The following is a 24371-nucleotide window of genomic DNA, read 5'->3' on the forward strand; positions in this document are numbered from 1 at the left end:
TCCTCCACACGGTGGGGGGGGGGGGGGGGAGCGACCAGGTGAGACGGGGGGGGCAGCTGTCAGTCGTCAAGTTCAGTTTGAGCGGAGATCATAGCAGAGAGTGTTGCCTAACATTTTTCATGACCTCCACACCCTCACATGTGCCTGCAATCAGTGTGATTACGAAATAGCCAAATAACAAAAGAAGAGAGATGTTTACAAAAGGTAAGGACAATTCTGTTGCGTTCACATGCTGAACTTCAGCGTGAGAATCACAAACCCTAATGGGAAAGTGAGTAACACTGCAGGTAAAGCAGAAACAAATGAAGGGCAAACTCACACAGCTTTGTCTTCCTATATAAACATCATACACTACACTTCTTACTCAATACACAGGAACTGATGTCATCACGCCTTGTGCAAACAATGTAGAAGCCTGACACTTAGACATTACAGCTGCGTGTAAAATCTAAAGGGAACATACTGAGCTGTTATGTTTAGACTAGGCAAAGTGATTCCAACATTTTATGACTATATGAAGATCTAAATATTACATATATGAGGAAATGAAGTGTTCAAATTGTGCAGAAATGACTTGAGTTATACACAAAGGATGCAAGACAGTAGTGTGAACTGAAATGTCTCTAACTTCCTCAAACACTCTTGGGTCAACAGAGGTGAAGATCATCGATTTTATTGACAGCTAAACTCCATGGCTCATCAATCCTCATTAGAGACCCGCTATACCGATTTCCTGGACAAATCCAGATAAGACCTTGAATGTCTCTTCTGACCCGCAGAGCACTGCTCCGAAGGCAGATAAATACCATTTTGGATCTCTCACGGTAAAGGGCAGCATTGATACAGTGTGTACGTCCGCGGCTACATGCAGCTCACACACACACACAGCCAAGCTCACGGCCGCATATCACAGGCATACATAATACATGAGAAAGTATGAGATGAGGGGCAGTGTCCTGTTTCTCCTCCAGAACTGCTGACCTGTGCATGCCTCCCTCCCCACATACACACACACACACACACACACACACAGAGTGAGGCAAGACCTCATCTACTGAATCCAAACCCCTATCCCTCTGCTGAGTGTGCATCTGCTGCAGCCAAGTGCACTGAGTGGGTAGATAGGGCAGCAGAGCGCAGACTCTTTTCAGGCCTGTCCTGACAGAAATCCTCCAATGCACCTATAAGGAGCAGCTGCTGCACTCGCTCCATTAAGATACTATTATTTTTTGCTATTCATATTCAGGAAGGCTTTTTTTTATTATTTTCTTTATGTTGTGTGTTCTATGTTATTAATACTGTAGGGCTTTGAGTTTCACTATGAATGAAAAGTGCTGTACAAATTAAATGTATTATTATTTATTATTATTATTAATAAATCACCTCCATTTAAAGCCAACTTCACATCCAGTTAGATGGAGCGGAGAGATGGAGCAGGTGACACCCTGCAGGTGATGTAACAAACACCTGAAGTCGTTGTACAACACATCAAAAACATCTACACACAAAATACCTCCGTGGTGTTTACATTTGCTACAGCATTTTACTGCCAAATGTATCAAGGAAATAAAGTGTGTTCAGACCCACAGTAGTTATTGCTGCCAAGATGCTACTGCACCCACTTGGCGTCTGGATGTAAACACAGCTTTCTAGTAAATTAGCTTTAATGAGCATATAGCTCTCTGGCGCCATCTAGTGGCGGCATTTCATCGATTTCTCCTGTGTAGGATTTGTTAACTGGAGCTAAACTGCTCATTGTTCATTTCGTCTAATTTCGTCTTACCTTTGAGGGGCTCGTGGATGTCATTAACTCATTTCTGGTCAGAATAACTAACAGGACGCTGTAGCAACACTTGTTCTATGAGAGAAATTCAATATACTTTAAAAATATTGGCTTTGTTGCCTTTTTTAGGTGTTTGAAACCGTAGAAGAAAAAGACTCACAGCTGTGTGTTGATTGTACCGCGCACGAGCGTCTACGGGGATCAGTGACGTCATGCAAAGGGGAAAAATAAGACAAAACGTAAAAAAATTTAATTAAAAAAAATAAAATGACTATTTAGTCAGGTTGATGCATTTCCTGGTGGACGTGTTTGGTGAGTATGGCGGAAAAGTTACTGGAAACGTTAACAAGTATTACTGGGAAGTTTAGGCCTGTTAAATAAATAACAGCGGACAAATAAAATGTGTAATTCACTCGCAAAATAGACTCAACCCTCAGGAAAAAGATTTTGTGTGTGTTTAAGAGAACCTGTTATTCAGCTTAAAAATGTAGCATTGCTGAAGCCATTTGGAAATAATTCAGACAATTTTTCTGATAAAACTGATGGTAGTTTGATTGTATTTTCAACGTGTGATACATTATAGAAACACAAAATTATTTATTTAACCTTTTCATATTATTTGCAGATTTTTTTATTCACAAGTAAAAATTTTCTGCACTGAAATGAGGTTGATTTTAATCAGTTAGACATCAAATTTCAAATAAAGGCTATGAGATCCACTGAAAACAAAAAGCTGAAGGTAGTCATTGAAAGGTTTGGAAAACCACTCTCACCCACAGAGAGGGCCTACATGGTTTAACAGCATTTAACATTCTGCATTTAACAACCTCTACCAGGCTGAACTAAAAAGCTATTTAATGTTGTCTGATTAAATTGTTTAATGATTTGTTAAAATGCTGGCCAAACTTGATAGAGGTCACATTAAGTATAGACATTCAGTCTCTCTAAAATCGTTGTTTATGTTGGAATAAAGCATCAAAAGTATTACTGTTTTCAGTACAACTAAATTTTACCTCAGGCATCATCATATAGCATTTACTAATACTTGACGTCAATTTATAAAACAGGAAACTGACCAGTAAATGGCCCCTTTTTTCTTCTTTTATCCACGGTCACTCTCTGTGCTTACCAGTCCCTTTCCCACCACACCACCCACATCCTGGGTCTGTAAAGAGAGGCTGTATAATGAAAGATTGAAAGGAAGAAGTGAAATTTACTGAGTACAACATTGTAGACACTTGCAAAGCAACTTGCCTGCAACTCCTCAACAAATGCAACCCCAAGCAAAAGCACAGCTTCTAGTTTGTGTACATTAAGACTTTTAAAAGTTCTTTCTTATCTCAAGCAAACCCAATAGTGCTTGGAAACCAACAAAAGGAAAACATCTCAAGCAAAAACAAATGTGACAGTCAGTTGATGCATGCAGCATGCAGCTCCACATTAATGGTTCAAAGCTAGTGAATTAACCCTGAGATCACAACAATAACAATTTGCTTGTATGTTTTTTAATTCTTATTATTAGCACAGACCTTTGGTGTAATAGTATAATTAATTTATATTATGTTGTATATGACCTATGGTATATTATGTTAGATATTAAATAAAGAAAAATAAATGCTTCAGAAAAAAATAGTACAGCAGCTAATTAATAAAATTGTTATTAATTTTAAGCTTTGAAAAGTAAGCAATGTTATAATAATTTATAAAGGAAACCATTTCCACATAACCTGGCTACATTAGACTTAATAGCAAACACCAGTCAGACAAATAAGAGAAAAAGTAAGTCAATACACACAGGAAATCCTGGATTTTTAAAAACTGTTTATTTCTTTTTGTTTTACAGCGGTGACATTCTCTTCATTAATCACAAGTGAAAAAAGCTGTTTTTATAAGCTAAGAAATACTATCTGTTCAGGTCTCAACTGCCAGGATAGGGGATAATGCAGTGTCAGGAGAAATAAGCATTTGGTGTTTCCTGTTTCAGAGCCATAGATCTGCAGGGTCAGTGTACATAGAGGAGACGTCTGTTCTTTTTCCTGACAATTATACACACCCTTGAGCAAGGCTCTTGACCCCTAGATGATCCGATCCGAATGAGAATAAAACTTGTGATTTTACTAAGTGTGTCCGCTCACTTGTGTAACTCTCTACTTTGCTAATATTCCCTCGAGCTTTAACTGCAAGGAAACATGATCCTTATCATCTATCTCACCAGAGACCTAACGTTGACGTCAACAGACATCATTGAAATGATTACATCTAAACTCCTCTTTAGGCTTTAGTCCAGCCATTTAAGCACCAGTTACATCCAGTCTTCACAAGTCTGAACCAAATTTGTCAAATACAGTTTTTAAAGAAATTAAGTAAAAACAACTTTCAATGTTAACATTTTAAATATTCATCATAAAATAAGACATCTCTACAATTATAACCACAGATCATACATGTTTCTGAATAGACTTTGTTTTGATTTTTTAAAAATATTCACCTACCAGTCAAGAAACAATACAGTAAAGCCACCTAGTGAGTCATCACAATGTGTTAATCAAATAAAGGTGCAATCAACAGTGGAACCAGAGTAGAAATAAATACAATGATGAAATCTAAACTCTAAAAATCAAACTCACTTTCTTAGTCATACACTAACACTGAAAACACACATTTGTCCCTCATCGTTGTCTCATTTAAATACAGTAACCATTTTACACGTGTGCATCCCATCCCGTGCTGTCCATCAAAGTCTCTGCTGCTGTCATGGTTACCCAGGCTCAGGAATGCCATCCTTCCAGTTGGTGCTGTGGGCCGCGCACGATGAATATCACAGCAACGCTGCAGGTGAAACTCCCAGAGAACACAGTGATCCCTGGCGAGAACGTTCCCACCCACTCGTCAGATGGCACTGGCGCAGCAACACATAAGCACAGCCGCCTATCTCATCTCCAGTGGCTGACAACCTGCTGCGGGGCCCCAGGAGTTCATTACTGAGTCTTCGTCCTTCACTCAGCATCTGACCCCCATTCCCTTTTTAACACACAGGTTATTAATGGCGCCCAGCTGCATTGGGAAATGGCCAGTCATTTATCAATGTTCATGTATAAATAGGTCACGGATGTTGGCACGCGTTGCTCTCGGGGGGGGGGGATTCTTTGTTAGTCTTCATGCCTACAGAGTTATTGTAAGTGACATCTAGCAGCAGTCTCAGATCTAAAAATCATTCATTATTTGCACATGCATCCATGCACTTTAAATCATGTGACCATTACCAACACACCTGTGGGGAAAAGTGGGTTCTTGTTTTTTGGGGGGTTTGTTTTTGGTTTAACAGTAGTACCCAGTTTATTCCAAGTGGAAATCAAAACCATGTCTGATCCAGGTGTTTTAAGCTCCATCATTCTTCTTCATAAAGTGCTTTTGCATCATCTTTTCAATTACCATAAAAACATTTTCACCTCTTTGGTATCCAAAAAAAAATGGATGACCCATCTCAGAGAATATCATAGTATATAAAACAACCATTAAAAATAGGACCGTTTTTTCCAGGAAGGGTCCATGAGTTCAGGTGCAGAGCTCGTAGACTAGAGGTGCTACTTTGTGTATCGCCCGAGACTAGACGTGGCTCTCAGTGGTTTCTTCTGGCCTTTGTGGAATTGACGTAGAACAAAGTCAAAGTTTGCCGTTGTGGACATTGCGTAGAAGACGTTTGCCTTGTCTGGTATGAGCAACTCTGAAAACAGACAAACAGGATACAGTTTTCTTTAAAAAAAAAAAAAAGGTCAGTTTTCTTTTATTTCAGCACTATTGTAGTGATTTCTCTAATAGTATAGCATTTTACAAGTAAGTCTGTTCTGACCTCTTTCTTGGGAGATGACCTGTGTCAGGGTGAAGTCCCGGTAGTTCATGTGCTCAAGGTGATGCTTCTCCAATGCCCTCTGAATCACCTGTGCAGTTTTTTCCTGGCTGGTCAACTATGAAAGACGGAGACTCATAAGTGCTGAAGCCACTTTACCTCTTTAACTCAGTCTAAATGATCAGCAGCGATATTCAGATCTTTTACTTTAAGTCAGAGTTTGACACTAGAAGGCTGTTTTTAAACTCACCAGTATGCTTTTATACATGTTGCCATTGTTCTGGCCCAGGTCCACGCTCACCCTGACTATGCAGCAGTCAGACCCCTGACGGTTATAGACAGGGAAGGAGGTCATGGACGCGGAACGTTTGTGGTGGTAGGCCAGAGGGGGTTTCGGCCGAGCGCCACCGCAGGACGTGGATGGAGAGCCGAGGTCCGTCTGGCAGTCAGAGGAGGAGCTGGAAGGAGAAGGGGAGTATGGAGAGGAAGCAGTGGAGGAGCAGGGGGAGGATGAGGAGGAAGAGAAGGCCTCAGACACATTGTTGCAAGAGCTGTGAAAGGGCTGTGGTGAGAGAAGAGAAGCCAGAGTGAGGAAGAAAGAGGGAGATAGAAACAAGAGAAACAATATAGATGAGTACCACTGGATAGCATTTGTAGTGTTTTAGAAACTGATTGTTCTGCACGGAACAACTAAGCTATTGAACAGCAGTGAGATCTGTGCACCATTAAACAAACCCTACTCCAGCTCTACTCAAGATCTGCTCAATTGAAATTCCACTTGTCGAGGGCTCACACTAGCATCAAAGAGGATCTTTTGTGAAGAGAGATTATGTAAGTTTCCCGGTTTTAAAAGCCATTCAGTGTATTCCACTTCTTATTAGAAATGCTTCGGGGTTTGTTTGACAACTTAAAAAGGGATGATTGTTTGTGAAGTGTAAATAGTGGATGTTGTGCTGAACACAGAGAACCATTAGATGAAGGCACAGCATAAAAAAAAAGCTTTCAACAAAGACACCACTGATTGCACAATTGAGGACAAAGGATGGACAGAAAACAAGGATGTGACCTCAAGCAAGAACATTTTTGTATTTTTATCCTAAAACTCTCTTTTACTTTTTTTCTGTGAGGTTTGCTCATACAAGTGTTCTGAGTAGGATTGAACAAACTCACTGCCAAACTGCCTGAATTTGTCATAAATTGCTCGTTTCAGTCTGATAAATGTCACTTGTTCATGAGGAGGTGCATGTGCGAGAGATGTGATCATTAGCATAATCCACGCCCCTAAAACTGCCATATAAGGCTCCATGTTCCACTCAGTTTGTGGGCGAGATTTATTCATAAAAAGTGTCAGTAGTCAGACACCCAAAAGAAATAGAAAATATTAATCCAGCTGACGTGTCATCAGAGCAGTTCTGCACTGTGACAGATATAAAAAGGAAATGCTTTGACATGACGTTAGATGCTAAGAAACACCTTATTAAATCATAGCACTCCATGTTGGGAGGCATTCATGTGACAGTCACAGATATATTAGAGGAGAGAATATTATAGTCAACAGTAGGTGATGTTACACTGTCAGCTGCAACAGAAGATGATACTGGACAGAGACCTGCATAGAGACACACAGGCAGCTGTCCAAGTGAGAGAAGTTTATAGCAACTACTGAAATGTAGAAGTTGCAGCGCTGAAAAACCTTTCAGTAAATTGGCAGCCATGATGATGATAATGTAAACAGAATATAAATTTTGCATTAAGTTTGTTTTAGTTATATATTTAATTTCTGTTAATTTCGGTATCATATTTAAACTCCAAATGAATTCAAATTAGGACATTATAATTGTATTTATAATGCATGACACATATGACAGGTCTTGAGAGTTTGTGAATTTCATTTGTATCTGAGAGAAAATTGATGAATGTTCTTAAATCATTTGTACGTGCAACTTAAGAACAAATCTGTTTGTACGTATGAGTGGTTCTTGCATGAGGCCCAATGAGGCGGATACATGTACATAAACACACACACACACAAACTGCTGTTTACCTGCAGTCTGATGGAGCAGGCTGAGTTTGGGGAGGATAGATCGTCCATCTCAGATCCACTGGATCCAGAGGATGAAACGCTGATCTGGTCAGCAGGGAGCTTTTTAGATCCCTCGCCCACTGTCAGGAGACTGAACACAAAGATTTAACTTAAGCTTGTATCGAAGACACCAGACACACATTTTATAATGATAATACTGCTGTTTTATATATAACTACACAATACTGTACCATAAATGTTCCTTTTACTGCACACCAACACTGCATACAACAAATACTCTAAACATACAACAACATAATACATAGATTTCTTCCATGTTGTGGCAAAAAAGTGGCTCTGCATATACCCTTGCTACCAACTGTCTACTTTAAGGTTTATAAGTGCTGTGCTCAGGTCTGTGAGCATAGGATAATGTGCATGTACTGTGCGTGTTTGAATATGCAAATAGACCATAACATGATACTCACAAGGAGAGTTTCTTTGTGAGTGTTCGGTGGCTCCAGGGAGTTGGTGAACACAAGTCCACTGGAGGCTCCAGCTGCCTCGACAGTTCATAGCTGCAACATAACAAAATGAATATATTATAATATAATGATATGTAATGGAATATGAACACTGCAATCCTCTAAGACAGTTTTTCTTTTACCGAGGAAAACTTTGTACTTGTTTCTGTCTCTAGAGGCACTTGAAAGAATAGCTTGACAATTTGAGATATACTCTTATTCACTTTCTTGCCAAGAGTTAGATAACAATGTTGATACCACTCATGTTTGTACAATTAATATGAAGCCACCAGCAGCCAATTAGCTTAGCCTAACATAAAAACTGCAAACAGGGCTAGCTTGGCTCTGTCCAAAGGTCACAAAAACCATCTACTAGCACTTCTAAAGCTCACTAATTTACATGCATCTAATTTGTTTAATCAGTACCAGAATGTAAAACAACACATTGTGGTTTTATGGAGGTATTAAGTATACACAATTTTTTGTCAGGCACAGTGAGAGCGAGGCTAGCTGCTTGCTCGTTTCCAGTCTTTGTGCTAAGCTAAGTCTTTGTAGAAGCATGATTAGTGTGCAGACACAAGTGTGAGTGTTTGCAACAAAAACTGCTGCGGTAAATTTATTTATTTATTTGTTTATTTATTTTTTTATTTTAATTTTTTGATATTTTTGGTGCGTAGCAAACTTTTTATTTGTTCAGCCTTGTTAGCTATCTGTGCTCATGCCAGCTACTCATTTTTAATTCCAAACACACCTCTGTTGCATCACTTATGTGCCATTAATCTCCCCAAAATCTGGTGTTTATAACAGAATTACAGAAAATGTTTTACATTTTATGAACCATGCATCCATAGGCCGCATCACTACCAATGTCAGTATATGAATATGTCACAAATTATAGCCTTATAAATGTCAAACAAGTGGTTCCTTATGACCAGGCTCCAAGGTGACAGGATTACATCCATGTCTTACTGATAACAAGAACTGATTAACTGACCAGATGCCATTATCTTAGCATAATGGGACATGTGCACTCAACAATGTAGATTTGAGTGGAACATTATTAGAGAGCAACACACCTTTATTTTTCCACATGACAGAGCAAGAATTTTTACATCTCATATTTCTGATTATGTAACCACAACTCTCTACTTGTGATACAATCACAAGTAGAGAGTCACAGGTGTGTTATGGAAAGGGGGTAAAAAATAACACATTCTCACCTCTCCTGGTCAGTAAGCAGCTTGTGTCCCCGAAGCCAGGCAGCGATTCTGGGGTGATGGGGCAGGCTATACTGGGAACAGGACGCCTGCAGCACACGGATTTGTGAGAGAACCTCAAACTCCTGCAGGGAGAGAAATGTCGATGGAGATTACCCAGAATGACAGAGACGGCAAAGTGTCCAGACTTCTTTCATCTGTGTGGTTACCTAACCTGCCTGGAGTAACTAGGTGATACAACACAATGATACTTTGAACTCTTACAAAGCTGTAGTGAAGTGTTCCTTTGGGAGATATGTAAATGGTTTTTTTAAAAAAAAGGATAATAAAAAGGTTTTGTGTACTCAAAACAAGTGTGGCAAAATGTCCTAGTCAATGTTTACTTGGACAACACAAATGTACTGAACACACCAAACCACACAAGCATGTAGTGCTGACAGAATGTCATGTGGACACCTTTGCACTTAATGTTTGACAAGTGTGGAAGAAAAATAACACATGGGAATAAATAAAGATTACACAAAGAGGAACCACTTACCCTCCTCCTCTTCTCAAAGTTTATGAGCCCACCCTGTCAAAAGAGAACATTGTTAATGAAGTACTTGTTTATGGCGTAGATCAATGATTAATCACATCAAGAAATAGCAAAAATACTACATTAACATTTTTTTTAACCGATTTAGGATTTCTCAGCAGTATATAAACAATATATGTTGCATTAGCTATAGCTAAAACTAAAATCTACTTACTGATTCTTCTCTAGCCGCTATCTGAACATGAAATATATCCATTTTGATGAACTTTTAATTTTGTTTTTCCACACAACTTGACTCTATTGGAATTCATGCAGTATGGTGTGGTCAAGCTACCTTAAGTGACATATTTAAAAGTTTTAAATCGTTAATTACTATGTTGGTTTCAGTATAAATGTTAATAGTGTATGAATAGACAGACACCTTGCAGAACAGATACATTTAATTCCTATGCGCAAGGACTGTAAATAATCAAAATAAATTTATTTTCTGAAACAAACTTAAAATATTAAAGAACACACTTTGTTGGTGGATACTGCATTTTCATTTTCCTTTTTGGATTCATATCTCCTACACTATAGTCAGTCATAAAAATATTAAGTGCTATATACTGCTCATGAATACCAAATAGGGGGGCTAAAGTGTTACGTACTACTATGTACTGGAATAAATTACATAATAAAGATATTCTATGTAGTTACTCATTGACAGTCAAGGCTGTTAAATATCAAGCACAGGAACTGTCACTCAGTTTACATTATATTACCTCCACAGTGTCCGGCAGGGCGGTGTCTAGCATGGTGAGGACAGTCAGATAGGTGCCCAGGTAAGGAACCACTCCACTGGAAGTACTCTGCAGAAACACAACATTTATTTTGTTTTTTTAATACTGTATTTATTGTGTTACGGTCGGACGGCTTTGCGTCAGTATACTTTCACAGAAGGCTCGTCCCAGTTAGCAGCACTGTGGGTTCATGTTACAGCCAAGAGTCTATGCATATGACTCATAAAACACCCCGGTCTAGTCTATTATTACTGTCCTATAATCCTGGCGATCTGAGGCCATTTGAAACTTGTTCAGCATCGAGCGAGGCTAAAGATAGGTTTGGGAATCTGCCATGCCAGAGATACTCCACCCACACTGAGCGAAATCAGCTCTCTTGTGGCTTTCAGACTTGTATAATATGATAGGAGTTTTGCATGCGTCTTCTTGAAAACTAAAACTTGCCTCAGGTAAAATTACTCCAAAACAATATCCCATGATAAAGCATCGCTTTCCTTACTTGCTGTCTGAATCTCATCTGCTTAGTGTGTGTGACAAGTGTAAAACAGGACATTAGTTGTAGAAGAGGAGAAAGGTTGCTGATTAGTGTTTAGGTTGATCTAGACCTCTTTTCTCCTACTGAGATATGGCTTACCATCTGTCTGGGTATTGGACACCGCTTGGATATCTTTGGAGAAATGTTATCCATGGTTGCTTGGCCTCCATCCTGTCAAAGAAGGTCAGAGAGAGCTATATTCAGTTGAAGGTTATAGACACATACAGTGGCACATTGTCAAATATAAGTGGTTAAAATTCTTTAAAAATCTAACAGGACTTTCTTTGTGTGTGTTTATGTGTATGCAGGTACACAAGCATGTACAAGGGGGCCTTAAATGAAGCATGTGAGCAAACTGTAAATTGGCTTACAAAGCAAAAGCTAACCAACCTTGTTTTCAATACAAGAATGAGTTTTATTAAATATTAACTTGGATATCCTGTTTAAAAGTTATTCTGTGGAAAGGAGGGAGGCCACTTCCAAACCACTTTGTTTAATATATCTGCCTAAAAGTACAGCTATTAGGCTTAAGTAAAGTATATGTGATTATAGTATGAGTGATTGTGTTTACATAGATAAAAGCTTCTTTCACAAAAGGCAGCACCTAAATACAACTACAATGAAACGTGAGAAGGAGTTTTTTTAATAGTTAGCCATTTGAAATGATTCTGATTGAAGAATCTCTTTGAACGTTATTGTGAGGCGTCAAACAGTGCAAGTAGCGTGGTGGTTATGAACAGAAAGTACTGGTGATCTATTGACTTTAGAGTCCTTTCACTGTAACTAGACACAAGACGCCTCTGACGCAGTTGCCTAAAGGAGGCTACATAAAAGAAAAAAAAAAAGGGAACACATTGTGCTAACGGCCTCTAGTTTCCCATTAAGACTGTCAAACACTTCTGTAAATATTAACTCAAAAATGAATCTTTATAATAATTAAAAGAGAAAATCCATGTGTGTACTTAGTGAGGTGGTTTCAATAAGTGAAATGTTCTTTGTGCTATGTTCTTAATCTGTAGTTCATATTTTGTGTGTTTAAGGTCACATAAGTTTGGATATTAACGACCCAATCTATAATTCCAGTATTAGATCTTCTGCTGAAAACTGCTCCAATCCTATTTTTTATTAATGATTTAATTAGTCTTCGGTTCAGATCAGTGAAAGCTGTTTTGCATTGACTGAAAGTATATAACAGCTCAGTGGGTTGACTTGTTTGCACTGCTAAACATTAACTCTTAGAAGCATTGGTGGGTCAAAAATGAGCCCTATGCATTTCCTGTGGAATCTTCCTTATCAATTACTTTTGAGAACCACATCTCAACTATCATCACCACTCACCTACATATAATATCATAGTGATATTTTAAATTAATATCATTAAATTAATAGCCATTTTATATAACATTTATGCACTGATTACAATTATGTGAAACAGAATCTGCCATAATAATTAAATTTGTCAGCTAGCATTAGCTTGCTAGCTAAGCAGATAGACTCTAAGTTTGTTGATTTTATGATGAAAATGGCAAATTATCATTACAAATGTTATGCTAATGAGGAATTCATATAAATAATTTTAAGCAAAATTATGAGGAGAGTGTACAAAATGACAAAAACTATTCTAATACGGGTCACTTTTGACCCACTTATAAGAGTATGTGTATGTTTGAATGCCCCATTCATCTAAAGGTTAAACACTGAAGTAAATCTAGCTTGTTTTTGAGCAAAAAGTGGTTTTCTTTCTCACCTCCACCAGGAGCTCTCTGTTGGTTAGAACACAGTTCTCATCAGGAAAGGTTTCCCACAGGTTATCAAACGTGGTCATGCTATCCCTATAAAGAGAAAAGTCAACATGTTTTGAATATGCAGTTATTCAGTCCAACATCAGATATATAATTTAATAATTAACTACAGTATTATACACAATGACGTATTAAAAGTTTGCATTTCACTACTTGGTCCCTGACCACCACAGAGAAGTTATGCTTCTGTTATCTTTGACATTATAATAGTTTACTGCAATGTTTATGACCTGATGTAGAATATAGGTGACCCAAAAGAGAGGAATTTGCTAACTTGCACTCTAAGTGACACTGAATTGCACTTGATGAGGGTTCAATGCCCTCATTAAAGGACGATTATGTAGAACGCAATGTAACACAACCATAGAGACGGGCAAAAATCACGGCCTTTGAAATAGCTATAATCCAACCCTACCTGCTAACAGCAGCCCAGGTCTTTCTCAGCCTGTAAACTGCATTAGACTGAAGGGCCGACAGGATCGCCCTCAGAGATGAGAAGTTCTTCAACCGACGACAGTCCTGCAGAGGAAACAACTTGCATTCAGTGGATTGACTTAATTTCAAATCAAATATTCTACTAATTATGTTTTGTGTTGACGATTTTACCCTTAATAAGCTCTTATGTAGTCTCGTCTAATACAGACAGACTGACAGTGTGACAACAGGCAAACGTATGCAGTGTTGTTGTGTGCAGTGGAGCTGGATACAAACATTCATCCACATGTTTTTAATGCACCAAATGAGAATTGGTACAATTTAAACACTGATTTTGAACAGCTGAATCTGATTATTGAAACACATTTGTTGCAAAAACAAACGCTCAGATGTGTTTTATTTTAGTGAAGCTTGCATGAATGTTTGTAACAGAGCTGCTGTCAAACAACACTGGCATACATCTAAAAAAAAACCTGCTGAAACCTGGGGTCAGAACTTGAATGAAGCCTAATCTTTAGTCACTGACCTGTGCTACTCTGATCCACTTCTCTATGATTCGGGCCCTTTGCGCTGGTGTAGTGGGAGGCCGGCGTGAGGAAGTGGGACTAGCGGTGGCGTCTGTAGGCCAGCAGAGCAGTGACATGATGACCTGGTTGGTAACGGCGTTGAACTGTGCAATGGTGGCGCGGATGGTGGGAGACATGTTTTCCTTCTTGTCTCTTTGCGACCACATACAGCCCAGACACTGGTAAGGCACCACTTTGACAAACAAAGCCTGAAACACCATGAAAACCAATCAGCCTTTTAATAGACATGTGTAAATGTGGAACATATAAACATTTGATATACTGTAGGTAGGAGCCTCTCCTCTCACGTACAGAGTCCATACGGGTGAGCTGTTCAGCGATGGCTTCAGATGAGAAATCCATGATGTCACCCTGATCCAGAGAGTTATCACATCCTGAATCTTCATCACCTGAATCGACCTCATCTTGCTCCCGAACTGCCTGGGCAGAATTGACATCTGTCTGAGCGTCTGATGAAACAGACAGAAAATAGATTTTTTATTAGGATTTTCACATTGTTGACAGCAACAATGACAATATAAATTAAGAATTCAGGATGCTATACATGTCTTATCACTTTAGGTTACGTTATGTGGTGGAGGATCACCTTCTTTCTGGATTCTCTTGAGCAGTGCTTCAGCTTGCCCAGCCAGCGAGCAGAAGTTGGGCTGGCTGCGCATGTTGTCGTGCACTGCAGAGCTGATCCGCAGGTGATCCAACAGCAGCCTGAGCGCTGGGTGCAGGGGAGGATCCCTGAAGTCCTCACTGTACTCATCCAACCATGTCTGGACAAAGGCCAACAGAGGGCTGGGGAGGCAGTGGAAAAATCATTACATGGTAACTATTTAAATGACACTTTGGGCCAGAGTGACATACTAGAAATGAACCAGATAGTGGTAAAAGCATACTGAACTTTTTCAGTTTTATGTAATTTATCAGTTTTCATCTAGAATTATAAACTCTTCATGATGCCCTTGTGTTTTGAATAAACTTTATCAAGAGAAAAGTCATCCACCTACCTCCTGTAGCTTTCACTGTTGTCCAGATCTGAGGCAGCACTGTCACTACAGGAATGAAAACAGAGACAAAATCATGTACAGAAAGGATTAAAAAAGTCACAGTGCACTTTGCCATACTCTTAAGGCTGTTTTTTTGTATATATCTTTAATTATTATTTGTCACTGCCTTGCAGCCATCTTAAACCTGACCTCGAGTCATGCCAACCACATTTTAAAACCGCTATGTGTATAATTGTTGTTGGGAGCCTCCAGATAATAATCACTTGCAAGGTACTTATTATTACATCAAAGCTGGTAGGGGATGGTTGCTTTGTCAGGGAAACAATGTATAAAAATCCTGACGCAACATGATGACTCTGCACGTACAGCAACAAAAGTTGTTTTCTCAAAATCAAGCACGAAAGGGATGTTTTCAGGTCAGGGAAAGGTAAGCAAAACTATGATAAAGTATTTGCATTTTGCAGTGACGGAAAGAGAGAGAAACTGAAACAGAGTGTTTGTGAATGCAAGTGAATGTGAATAAAAGGGAACTGAAATGAAATATGTCTCATTCAGCTACTCATTGAAGGAATACTTTGACATTTTGAGAAATATTCTTACTTGCTGAGAGTTAGATGGTGGTGTTAGCTGGTATGTCACCTTCATATTTACTGAGACTGGTATCAATCTTCTCTTCTAACTCTCAGCAAGAAAACAAGTAAGCATATTTCCCAAAATGTTGAACTATTCCATTAAGGAAAAAAAACAGATATACAGTGGTTCAAAAAAAAGTGATTATACCTCTGGAAGAGCAGCTCTATGAGTGCTGAGGTACTGGTGAAGGTTCTGTATGTGGAGAGGAAGATCCTGCTGTAGTCCTGTTCCTGGCAGCCAGGGTCAAGGAGGTGATTCACGAGCAGGTCCAGGTTAGCGGCCTTCAAACGCCGCACCTTGCTGGTTCGGTACTGGACAAAAGCGCAGCATGGATTCATCTCACTGGTGTTAAGAGCGATGGGGACGGACAACCGACGCAGAGTGACCCCGTAAACGGCGCCACCCTCTAACTCCTCGCCCCATTCCTGCACTGGGTTCTGGGAATGGTGGAAAAAATGTTTTTTTTAGTTTTACATCAACACTTAGACTGAGAGAGTGGTTGCCAACCAATGCCCTGCTTGTGTCTTGAAAATATAAAAAAGGTACAGGTCAGATACACAAATGCATATCTAGTGATGTTACTGGTCACAACATTAGGGTCAGAGGCCAAGTCACGAGGAGGTAAAAATAGCAGCATGTCCGCATGGCCAAACAGGCAGGTGACACGCAAACCAGTAACATCAGATCCTACTGAAACTCATGCTGATCTCATGTGAGCCACAAACACTACGCAATATTTACTTCATACACATGTCATCATTTCAAGCCTCCAACAACTGCACAAACAATGTGTCATGATAGTAGACTAATTATCTAATGTTCATCAACTTCACATGCTGGTGTAAGCCAGTGCTTAGTTTCCATTTTCACAATCTCCCAGCTACATGGCAAACCTGAAATTTTCCAGAATTTCGTAGGTTGATGCAAATGTTTATGGACAAATATGGGATTATCAAAAGGTTAGTACACAAATGCAAAACACTGCCTAAATGTCAGAGAGTTCTCAGTTTCCTCATTCTCCAAAGACCAATACAAAAATAAAAAGGCTGCTTCTTCAGCACCAAGTGTCATGATTGTGTTTTGACTTGTTTGATCTCAGTGAGAGCTATCAATCAATGTTCTAGCAATAGGCCCTCCAGAAGCTCAACAGCTCTTGACACACACAGATGAATGAGGTTCCTCCATTGTGAATGCTGAGCACGTTGTTCAGGCTTTGCGGTTTAAGGACAAGATCATCTGCAGTATAATGAGACAGCAGCTGCGTCGCACTATTTAAAAAGAGGCTGGTCGAAGGGAGACATTAAACAATATGTGATTTTTATTTTAATGTTATAAACTACCACCGACAAAGACTGAACAGCAACTGCGGTGTGAGGTCACTTGTCAAAAGATGAGGTAGCAAAAATAAAATGTTTGCTTTTTGAAATTTGTTTCCATTTTTGTCTTTCTGCTTTACTTTTTCATTATCATGGTAAAAATACACAGTCAGTGTATCCTCCTCTCATGTCTACCTCTTCACTTCACACAGAACACAAACTTAAAGACACCCACAGCTGCCTGTTTACCCTCCGTTAAAGGAGCACTCAGGTGATTTATTAATGCACCTCCACTAAGTTAGTAGACCTGACAGAGATACATGCACGCATAGACACAGCTGAGGTCTGAAAAATTAATAAAAATCTTTTAATCCCTTGAAGGATAAAGCTCTAAAAATCCTGGATCCTACATTTCCCATAATGCAACTTACTGTAATAGTATAGCCTGCCTGGTAAATGCCTATGTCTTTTCAACTCCATGTCCCGGTTTGTAAACCAGGATATCTGCTACGAAGATTTTGTCTCTGATATTTCTTCAGACAGAAAGTTCCTCCAGAGCAACAGGTGACGTCATAAAATGTTTTTTCCGCAGGCTGAGTACAGGTAAACTAAACTTCATGTGTAAAGCTAGTAGAGTGTCCCTTTAAATGGCAAATGCGTTACATAACAACACCGTGCATCAATACAAGTTCTTGCATGACTCCTGTGTAATCCATCTGCTTTATATGCAAATCTATGCAAAAAATCTATATAGCTTCAAGTAGAGGTGCAATATAATTTCCTACACACTATTCAGCATAGAAAATGAACTTTCAGACCCGTATCATTCGATTAAGTCATTTAGTTCATCAGAGTACAACCTCACATATTGCATGTTAAAAGGATGATTATTTTAAACTTATAATTTCATGTCAAAATCACTTCTGGACAATATGAGCACACAGCAAGCTGACTAAGTACTGCCACTTCTACTTCTCAATAATTACTTCAAATCAATTATTGACATGAAAGGGCTCACAACCTCCCGTGTAAATAATTATTGAAATTTCTCCATGAAAAGACAAATGTGTAACTGCTGTGTGTGCTAGTGCTAACCAGTATCACACAAACTCCATTGTCCCTCATAGAAACTAGAATCGTTTGTTAGCTACACACAGAAAGGAAACTGCATTGTGTCCCAGTGTTACTCATTGTCAGCGGTGCACTGGTGGTGCTAAGTACTACTAACAGCCTAAATCTAAATCAGAAAAAAAACATTTAAGACTTCTTCATGGAGTTGTTGGATTATCTGATAATGTGGGTCAGCTGGACACCAACAAGCTTCCACAGCAAGAGGAGTCATCTGTCCTCAGTGACGTAGACTTAAACACAGGAGAGCCAGTCATACCCTTGACCTTTTGCAGCCCCAGTTTGTGCCTCTCATTACACTCAAGTCACAGAGCTAAGCATCTGATTTTCTGAAAAATAAATATCAGTTCACTTAACAGCACTTATAGCTGAAGGTACTTCAGACTAGATGAAAATATACAGTCTGTTGCATGATAAAGAAAAGATTTTCAACCTGTTTTTCAAGTTGCGGATGAATTTGCTATCAAGGTAACAGAAATGACGAGTGTCCTTGCTCAGTTTGTGCAATGTAGACCAAACAACTCATTTTATGATCAGTTATATTGGTGTATATATTGATTTTTTTTTTTTAAACAAAATAATGTGTCAATATTTTTGCATGTCATTTCCAGCTACCTGGATAGGAAACACAGTTGCTATATTTCTTCCAGATGGTGAGAAGAGTCTTTGAAATTTTAGGAAATACCTTCAGAACAGCTGTAACTTTTGTTAAGCGACTTTTAGGGTTTTTGAAGGATTGCTGGATATTTACTTTTTGCAGAACTGGATGCTCAGCTCTGTGACTAATGATATGAGACACAAACAGGACAGCAGACTCCCATAAATACAGTGACTGCAGATGTGCTGCAGGATAGATATCATTTACAGAAGAAGGTATTTAAACATGAGGAGTCAACTTCCAATAGGGCCTGTATACCCAGGAATATATTCACGTTAATCACAACAAAAACAGCATGTATTTGTATCCACTGGATTAGATTAGATGTCTCTGTGGACATAAATCAGCCTGCGCCACAAACCTCTAGGTCTTACCCTTCTTATTTTCAATTTTCAATCAATTTGACTTTATTATTGGATCATATCAAACGTTTTCTTACCATTGTTAACTCCCATTTTCCCATCTCGTCCGGTTTCTTAAGGAGTGTAGCTTTCCATCTTGACAGGAATTGCTGGACTGAAAATCAACTTCCACCGTGCGAAACAGAAAGTTTAAGGCTGCATTTTGATATAATAAAAAACTTTTTTTTAAAAACTCTCTTTTTGAACTACATTAACGCGCCTGTATTACAATTAAACAATTAAAAGACGACTTTCACCGCAGGGTAATCGCTACATTTTCTGGCTGCATAGAAATGTGTGGGTTTGTTATCGCAGCGAACGCGGACGAGATCTGAACTGTTCCAACTTGTTTTCTGTCTGTGGCGTGAAATGATTTGAATCCACCGATACCAGCTGAGAAGTTTCCTGCAGACTGGACAGAGTGACTGAAACTCACGGAGCTTTATAGTGGGAGGTGGCTCTGCTTGGCTTGCTGTCTAGTACAGTAATGTGGCATTCATTTGGCGTCGGAATAATCGGAAAAAATTGTTTCCGATTGGAAAAAATTCACATGAACGGAAACACGTATCGGAAAAACAGCTGGGAAAGTCAGCGAACATTTTGGTAAAAGACTTAGGCCTACAGAAAGTTGATGTCCTATACGCAGAAACATGGCGGCCGAAAGTAAATGTTTGGTTGATGGCAAGAAACTTTTTTTTTTTTTACTAATTCACATATTGCATATCAATTTTTTGCTCACATGTAATTTGTAATATGGTATTAGGTTGTAACATTTAGTTGCTGTCCATGTAGAATGACCTAGATTAGTTAGGAAAAATAATTATTCGCTTTAATACTAATAACAAGTAGGTGAAATAATAAGCTATTTTATTGGTTTTAGGGAATGTACTGGTGCAACAACCCGTCGGGGACAAAATACAACACATCTGCTTTGTAGCATCCATGTTGTTTCTACATTACCACTTAAAAGCTCATCAGCACACAGAAGTCGGAAGAACCACTTCCCAACTCGGGAAATGGGACCACCCGAGGAGCACGTGAATGCAGCATATGTCTAGAGTTTGTCTTCTTGTCTTTTTTATGAGTTAGGTTGAGTAGAATCAGTGTAAACTTCCTTAATTTGGTCCCTAAATCACATGCCATCTGTGTTAGAGCCAGGATTTCATCTGTTACAACCCACACAAAGTTAAAGGGATAGCAAACGATGTGAAACTGTATGCACAATTTAAAATAATCCAAAAAACGGCTTTTCAAATGTGTCACGAGGACAGAAATACATTAATCAAGGATACACACAGTATATTTTGTTGAGAAACACTGAATGTAAACATAACTTTTGTTCATTTAACAAAAAAAAAAACAAGAAACAAACAAAAAAAAAAACATCACATCAGACACATTAAGTCATTTGTCTTAAAACACATCTGGAGATGATCTTTAAAGTTGTTTTAGGTGAAAGCATCAGCTGAAAGTCTAAAAGTTGTATTCTGCTGTATGTTGGGTCGGCTGCAGGGCTTCTAAAAAATACAAGAAATACAAGAAAAACACCAGCACAGAGAATTTGGGAAAGTTTAAAGTGGCAAAATGCTGTCAGGATCATATGACTGTCCCCTACAACGATCTATAACACTGATAAGATAACAATAGTTCATAAGTGAGATACAGGAATTGCAGAATTCTCTCTGTTACGCACAGAGTTTACATCATAAAATATAGCTCAGTTTTCCACAACCAAACAAAATCATTTACATACAAATGTAACACACTTGGATATTTTCTGCTACATACTGCTTACAGTAATCTGTTAACAGCTGTGTGTTGACAGATAAAGCATACTCTTTTTAGTCTTTGAGTCTAATTTTTACAAACCAGAACAGAAACGTATGCATCATCAAGATTTGTCTACAGTTGTGGGGCTAGTGTGAAAGGTGGTGATGGGTTTTAGGACTGGTGTTTTTTAAGGGACCCATAATCCTTAGCTGCACCCCTGTACAGCAAAATAACACCAGTAATAAACCACTTAAAGACACACATTCATCCAAAATACTGACTATATCTCACTTTTAAAATCATATCCATTTCCCTGCTTCCTTATTATTATCATTATTATTGTTATAATTAATTACTTCAACTAACAATTACAACTGCCAGGGATGGTACTGTTGTTGGTTGTGATAGATTTGTGTGTCTCTTGTGCGTGTTGTTAAATCAAAAAGAGAAAAATAAAGTTCTGTTTAAAATAAATCATTTTGAAACATGTATTTGTGTTTCTAGTGAACCAAATCTGTTTCATGCTTGATAGTCATAATGAAAACCATGTTTTAGCCCATTTGTTTTTGTCCTCATTATAACATTAGAGGCAAGCGAAAAACAGATATGAAACAAAAGCCACAATGTTTCATTTTATATGAAATAACAAACTGGTCATTATTTGAGGTTTATGTAATACTGAGGAAGAGCACTTTTACACTTTTACCATCCGTCTCTGTCTGTGTTCCTGCCTGTCTACCTTCTCTTCTGCCTTTCTGCCAGATGACACATCCACTTCTGTCTGTCTGTTATGTCATTTGACTATACAGCAGTTTTTAAAACATTTATGATGCTCTCCCAACCATGAAAATCACAGTTTTATAATACTCTGACCCAGGTCACCAGTGAGTGAGTGAGTGCATGTGTGTCTATGTGTTTATGTGTTTATGCTTCAGGCTGCAATTTGACCTACATGGACCATGAAAACATTCAACTTTTCTATGGAATATGGCTCTTCCTTCCTGTGTGTGGCATTTTGCTCTGCGTCATCCTCACAGCTGATGTAAAGGCCTCCTCTTCCCTTCCAGATGAAACAGACAACACAAATATCACATGCTCTTTATTTGGTCAAGACATGGATATGTTTTGTGACTGAAAGTAACTCAACCACATATAGCTTTTGTATGACTAACTACGACTAAAAGTTTTGACATTGCATTATAAGTAAAGTATCAAATACTCATGATACACCCCATAGTTCATATTTCAATATTTTGTCATCACAATAACAACTGACATGTGACGTACATGTTTCCTCTTCATCTAAATTCTTGGCGCATATTTAGTTTCCATTATCCAGTCAGAACAGTTCCACCACTAATTTGAACTCTCTGACGCCTTTAGGTGTGGTTCTTCCCCCGAATCTGCTTCCTTGTTGATGGTGATGTTGTCATAAATTAGTCCAGGCTGTAAACACAAATGTGACATTGTACAGTGTGGACCCCACCTACACCTGCTATTAACATGTCATCTCTTAATATATTGTAGAAGTTCAACAGCAGGGCATTTCTAAAGGTTTGAACAGATGTTGCCTATTTTGATTCTAGTATCTCATATGAAGCTTTCGTATTTAAAAGGCAGTCAATCCAACATTTTTCAATTGAGTTAAAGGCAAAATTTGGGCATCGCTTGAAAAATAGTAACCAAAAAAATAAGCTACATACTGCACAATGTGTTGGTATTCCACTGTTGAACACACCTCACTTCTGCATCCTGTGTAACGAGGCTCTTGAGCAGACGTCCGCTCAATATTTTCATGTTTGCCTTCTGCTATGGAAACGTCTGTCAGGGTTTACAATCTCCACTTTTGTTAGCCAGTGAGTTCCCCCCCCCCCCCCCCCCCCACCCCCCCCCCCCCCTCACTACCCATACACCCACCCAAGCATCAGAAAGAAGTACAAACTACAAATCTCAGATAATTCATAGAATTCAGACATTTGGCCTCTGGATTCAGGAATTCAAAGATTTCCAAGGAAGGCTGACGCACAAAGGTTACAGCAGCTGTGAGGAATGCAGACAGACAGTTCTTTATCAACACACCGCAAGAGACAAATGCCTTCTGAAAAATCTTAGCATTGATGAACCTTATGACAGGGGCAGGAATTTACGGCATTGAATAAGCAGCATGTTCATCGACAGTAAGTTCATCGACAATATGTTCATCGCTTCAGCGTGTTTGAATTTGCTGTTATTCTAGAGGAGCATTTAACAGCTAAAGTGGCAGATAACTTTCTCAGGAATTGATGGAGACTATGGATGTATTATAAGAACTACATCCCAGATTCATAGATGGCATCTATTCAGTCAAATGAAAATTGTTCACCTGGCACACACAAGTTTTCTAGCTTCCAGGCTTGCTTCCGCGTTAGGGTTGGACATATAGACTTTACATTGGGATGATGTCACAAACTTTAACATCTCTTTTCTAGGCTCTGGGAAAGTTTCACAAATATAAAACCTTCATGGATTAAAAATTAATAATACTTTGCAGTTTGAGGTGTCCTGTCAACAGTTTTATATGGGGGCAGCAGGGTATTTTTTTGCTGCAATACCATGAGTGGCCACTAGGAAAAATAGTATCCAGTTTTCTTAATATATCCATGGTGGAGCCCAGACCAGAGCTGAAAGGAGAGTAAATATTGGACTTAAATTCACCAGGTTACCAGAGACAAAATTTCGAATGAATGCTAATGTTCTGTGTCTGTTTTTAGCTAACACATTTGCTAAATCATCTTTATTAATATGTCAATGTTCTGTTCACAGCTTGTTGTGCTGCCCCCAAGTGGCCAAAAAAATCAATTGATGTTGGTTTAAGCAAAGTAAAAGAAAACAGCCTCAGTGATCCACTTATGCATGAACAAAAACAGTATGTGGGATATTTCCTCTCAGCTCAGTGTGGCTCTTCACTGAGTAAACATGATCATGAACCAAGGCCCATATGAGTCAAAGAAGGGCAAGTTAGGACAGAAAAAACAACATTCATACATCAGTCAAGTTATTCATTTGATGGCTGAAATTATGTCCTACAGTCTTTATTTCTACTTTTAACAGTTCAGATTCTGGAATTACATTTCCTGTTGTATGTATGCTTGTGTCCAACAAACAGCACAAGGAAGTGGACAAGACAAAAAAAACTTCCAAATAAAAAACACGACCAAGTCTTTGCCTTTACAATAGTTTCTGTCCTCTTTGGTTTTATGTGTGATATTTTACATTTTGGCAGCAGATGTTGCAGGTTGAAGGCTTCCATTGGCTTCCTCCAAATGTAAACCACTCCAGACAACAGAAAAAGGGGAAAACCTGACCTCATTACCTTCGTTAACAACCTTTACTGAATGTAAAAATGCTTGAAATGGAA

The 24371-nt window shown here is 38.7% G+C and overlaps 1 protein-coding gene across 1 annotated transcript; it reads right to left on the minus strand.

Annotated features, from left to right (window-relative positions):
* Positions 1–3589: 3589 nt before the first annotated feature.
* LOC122966156 (ral guanine nucleotide dissociation stimulator-like 1) lies at positions 3590–19653 on the minus strand. Its single transcript, XM_044330156.1, has 17 exons — positions 19243–19653; positions 15849–16138; positions 15069–15113; positions 14657–14856; positions 14362–14519; positions 14010–14258; positions 13464–13567; positions 12994–13078; positions 11346–11417; positions 10694–10780; positions 9933–9965; positions 9398–9519; positions 8142–8231; positions 7675–7804; positions 5881–6192; positions 5634–5748; positions 3590–5507 (listed from the first exon to the last, which is right to left on the minus strand). Exons 1-17 carry the CDS (start codon positions 19264–19266, stop codon positions 5368–5370), a joined length of 2256 nt encoding a protein of 751 aa, XP_044186091.1. The 5' UTR covers positions 19267–19653; the 3' UTR covers positions 3590–5367.
* Between the last annotated feature and the right edge of the window lie 4718 nt (positions 19654–24371).

This window comes from Thunnus albacares, chromosome 17 (genome assembly GCF_914725855.1).
Source record: "Thunnus albacares chromosome 17, fThuAlb1.1, whole genome shotgun sequence".
Lineage (NCBI taxonomy): Eukaryota > Metazoa > Chordata > Actinopteri > Scombriformes > Scombridae > Thunnus > Thunnus albacares.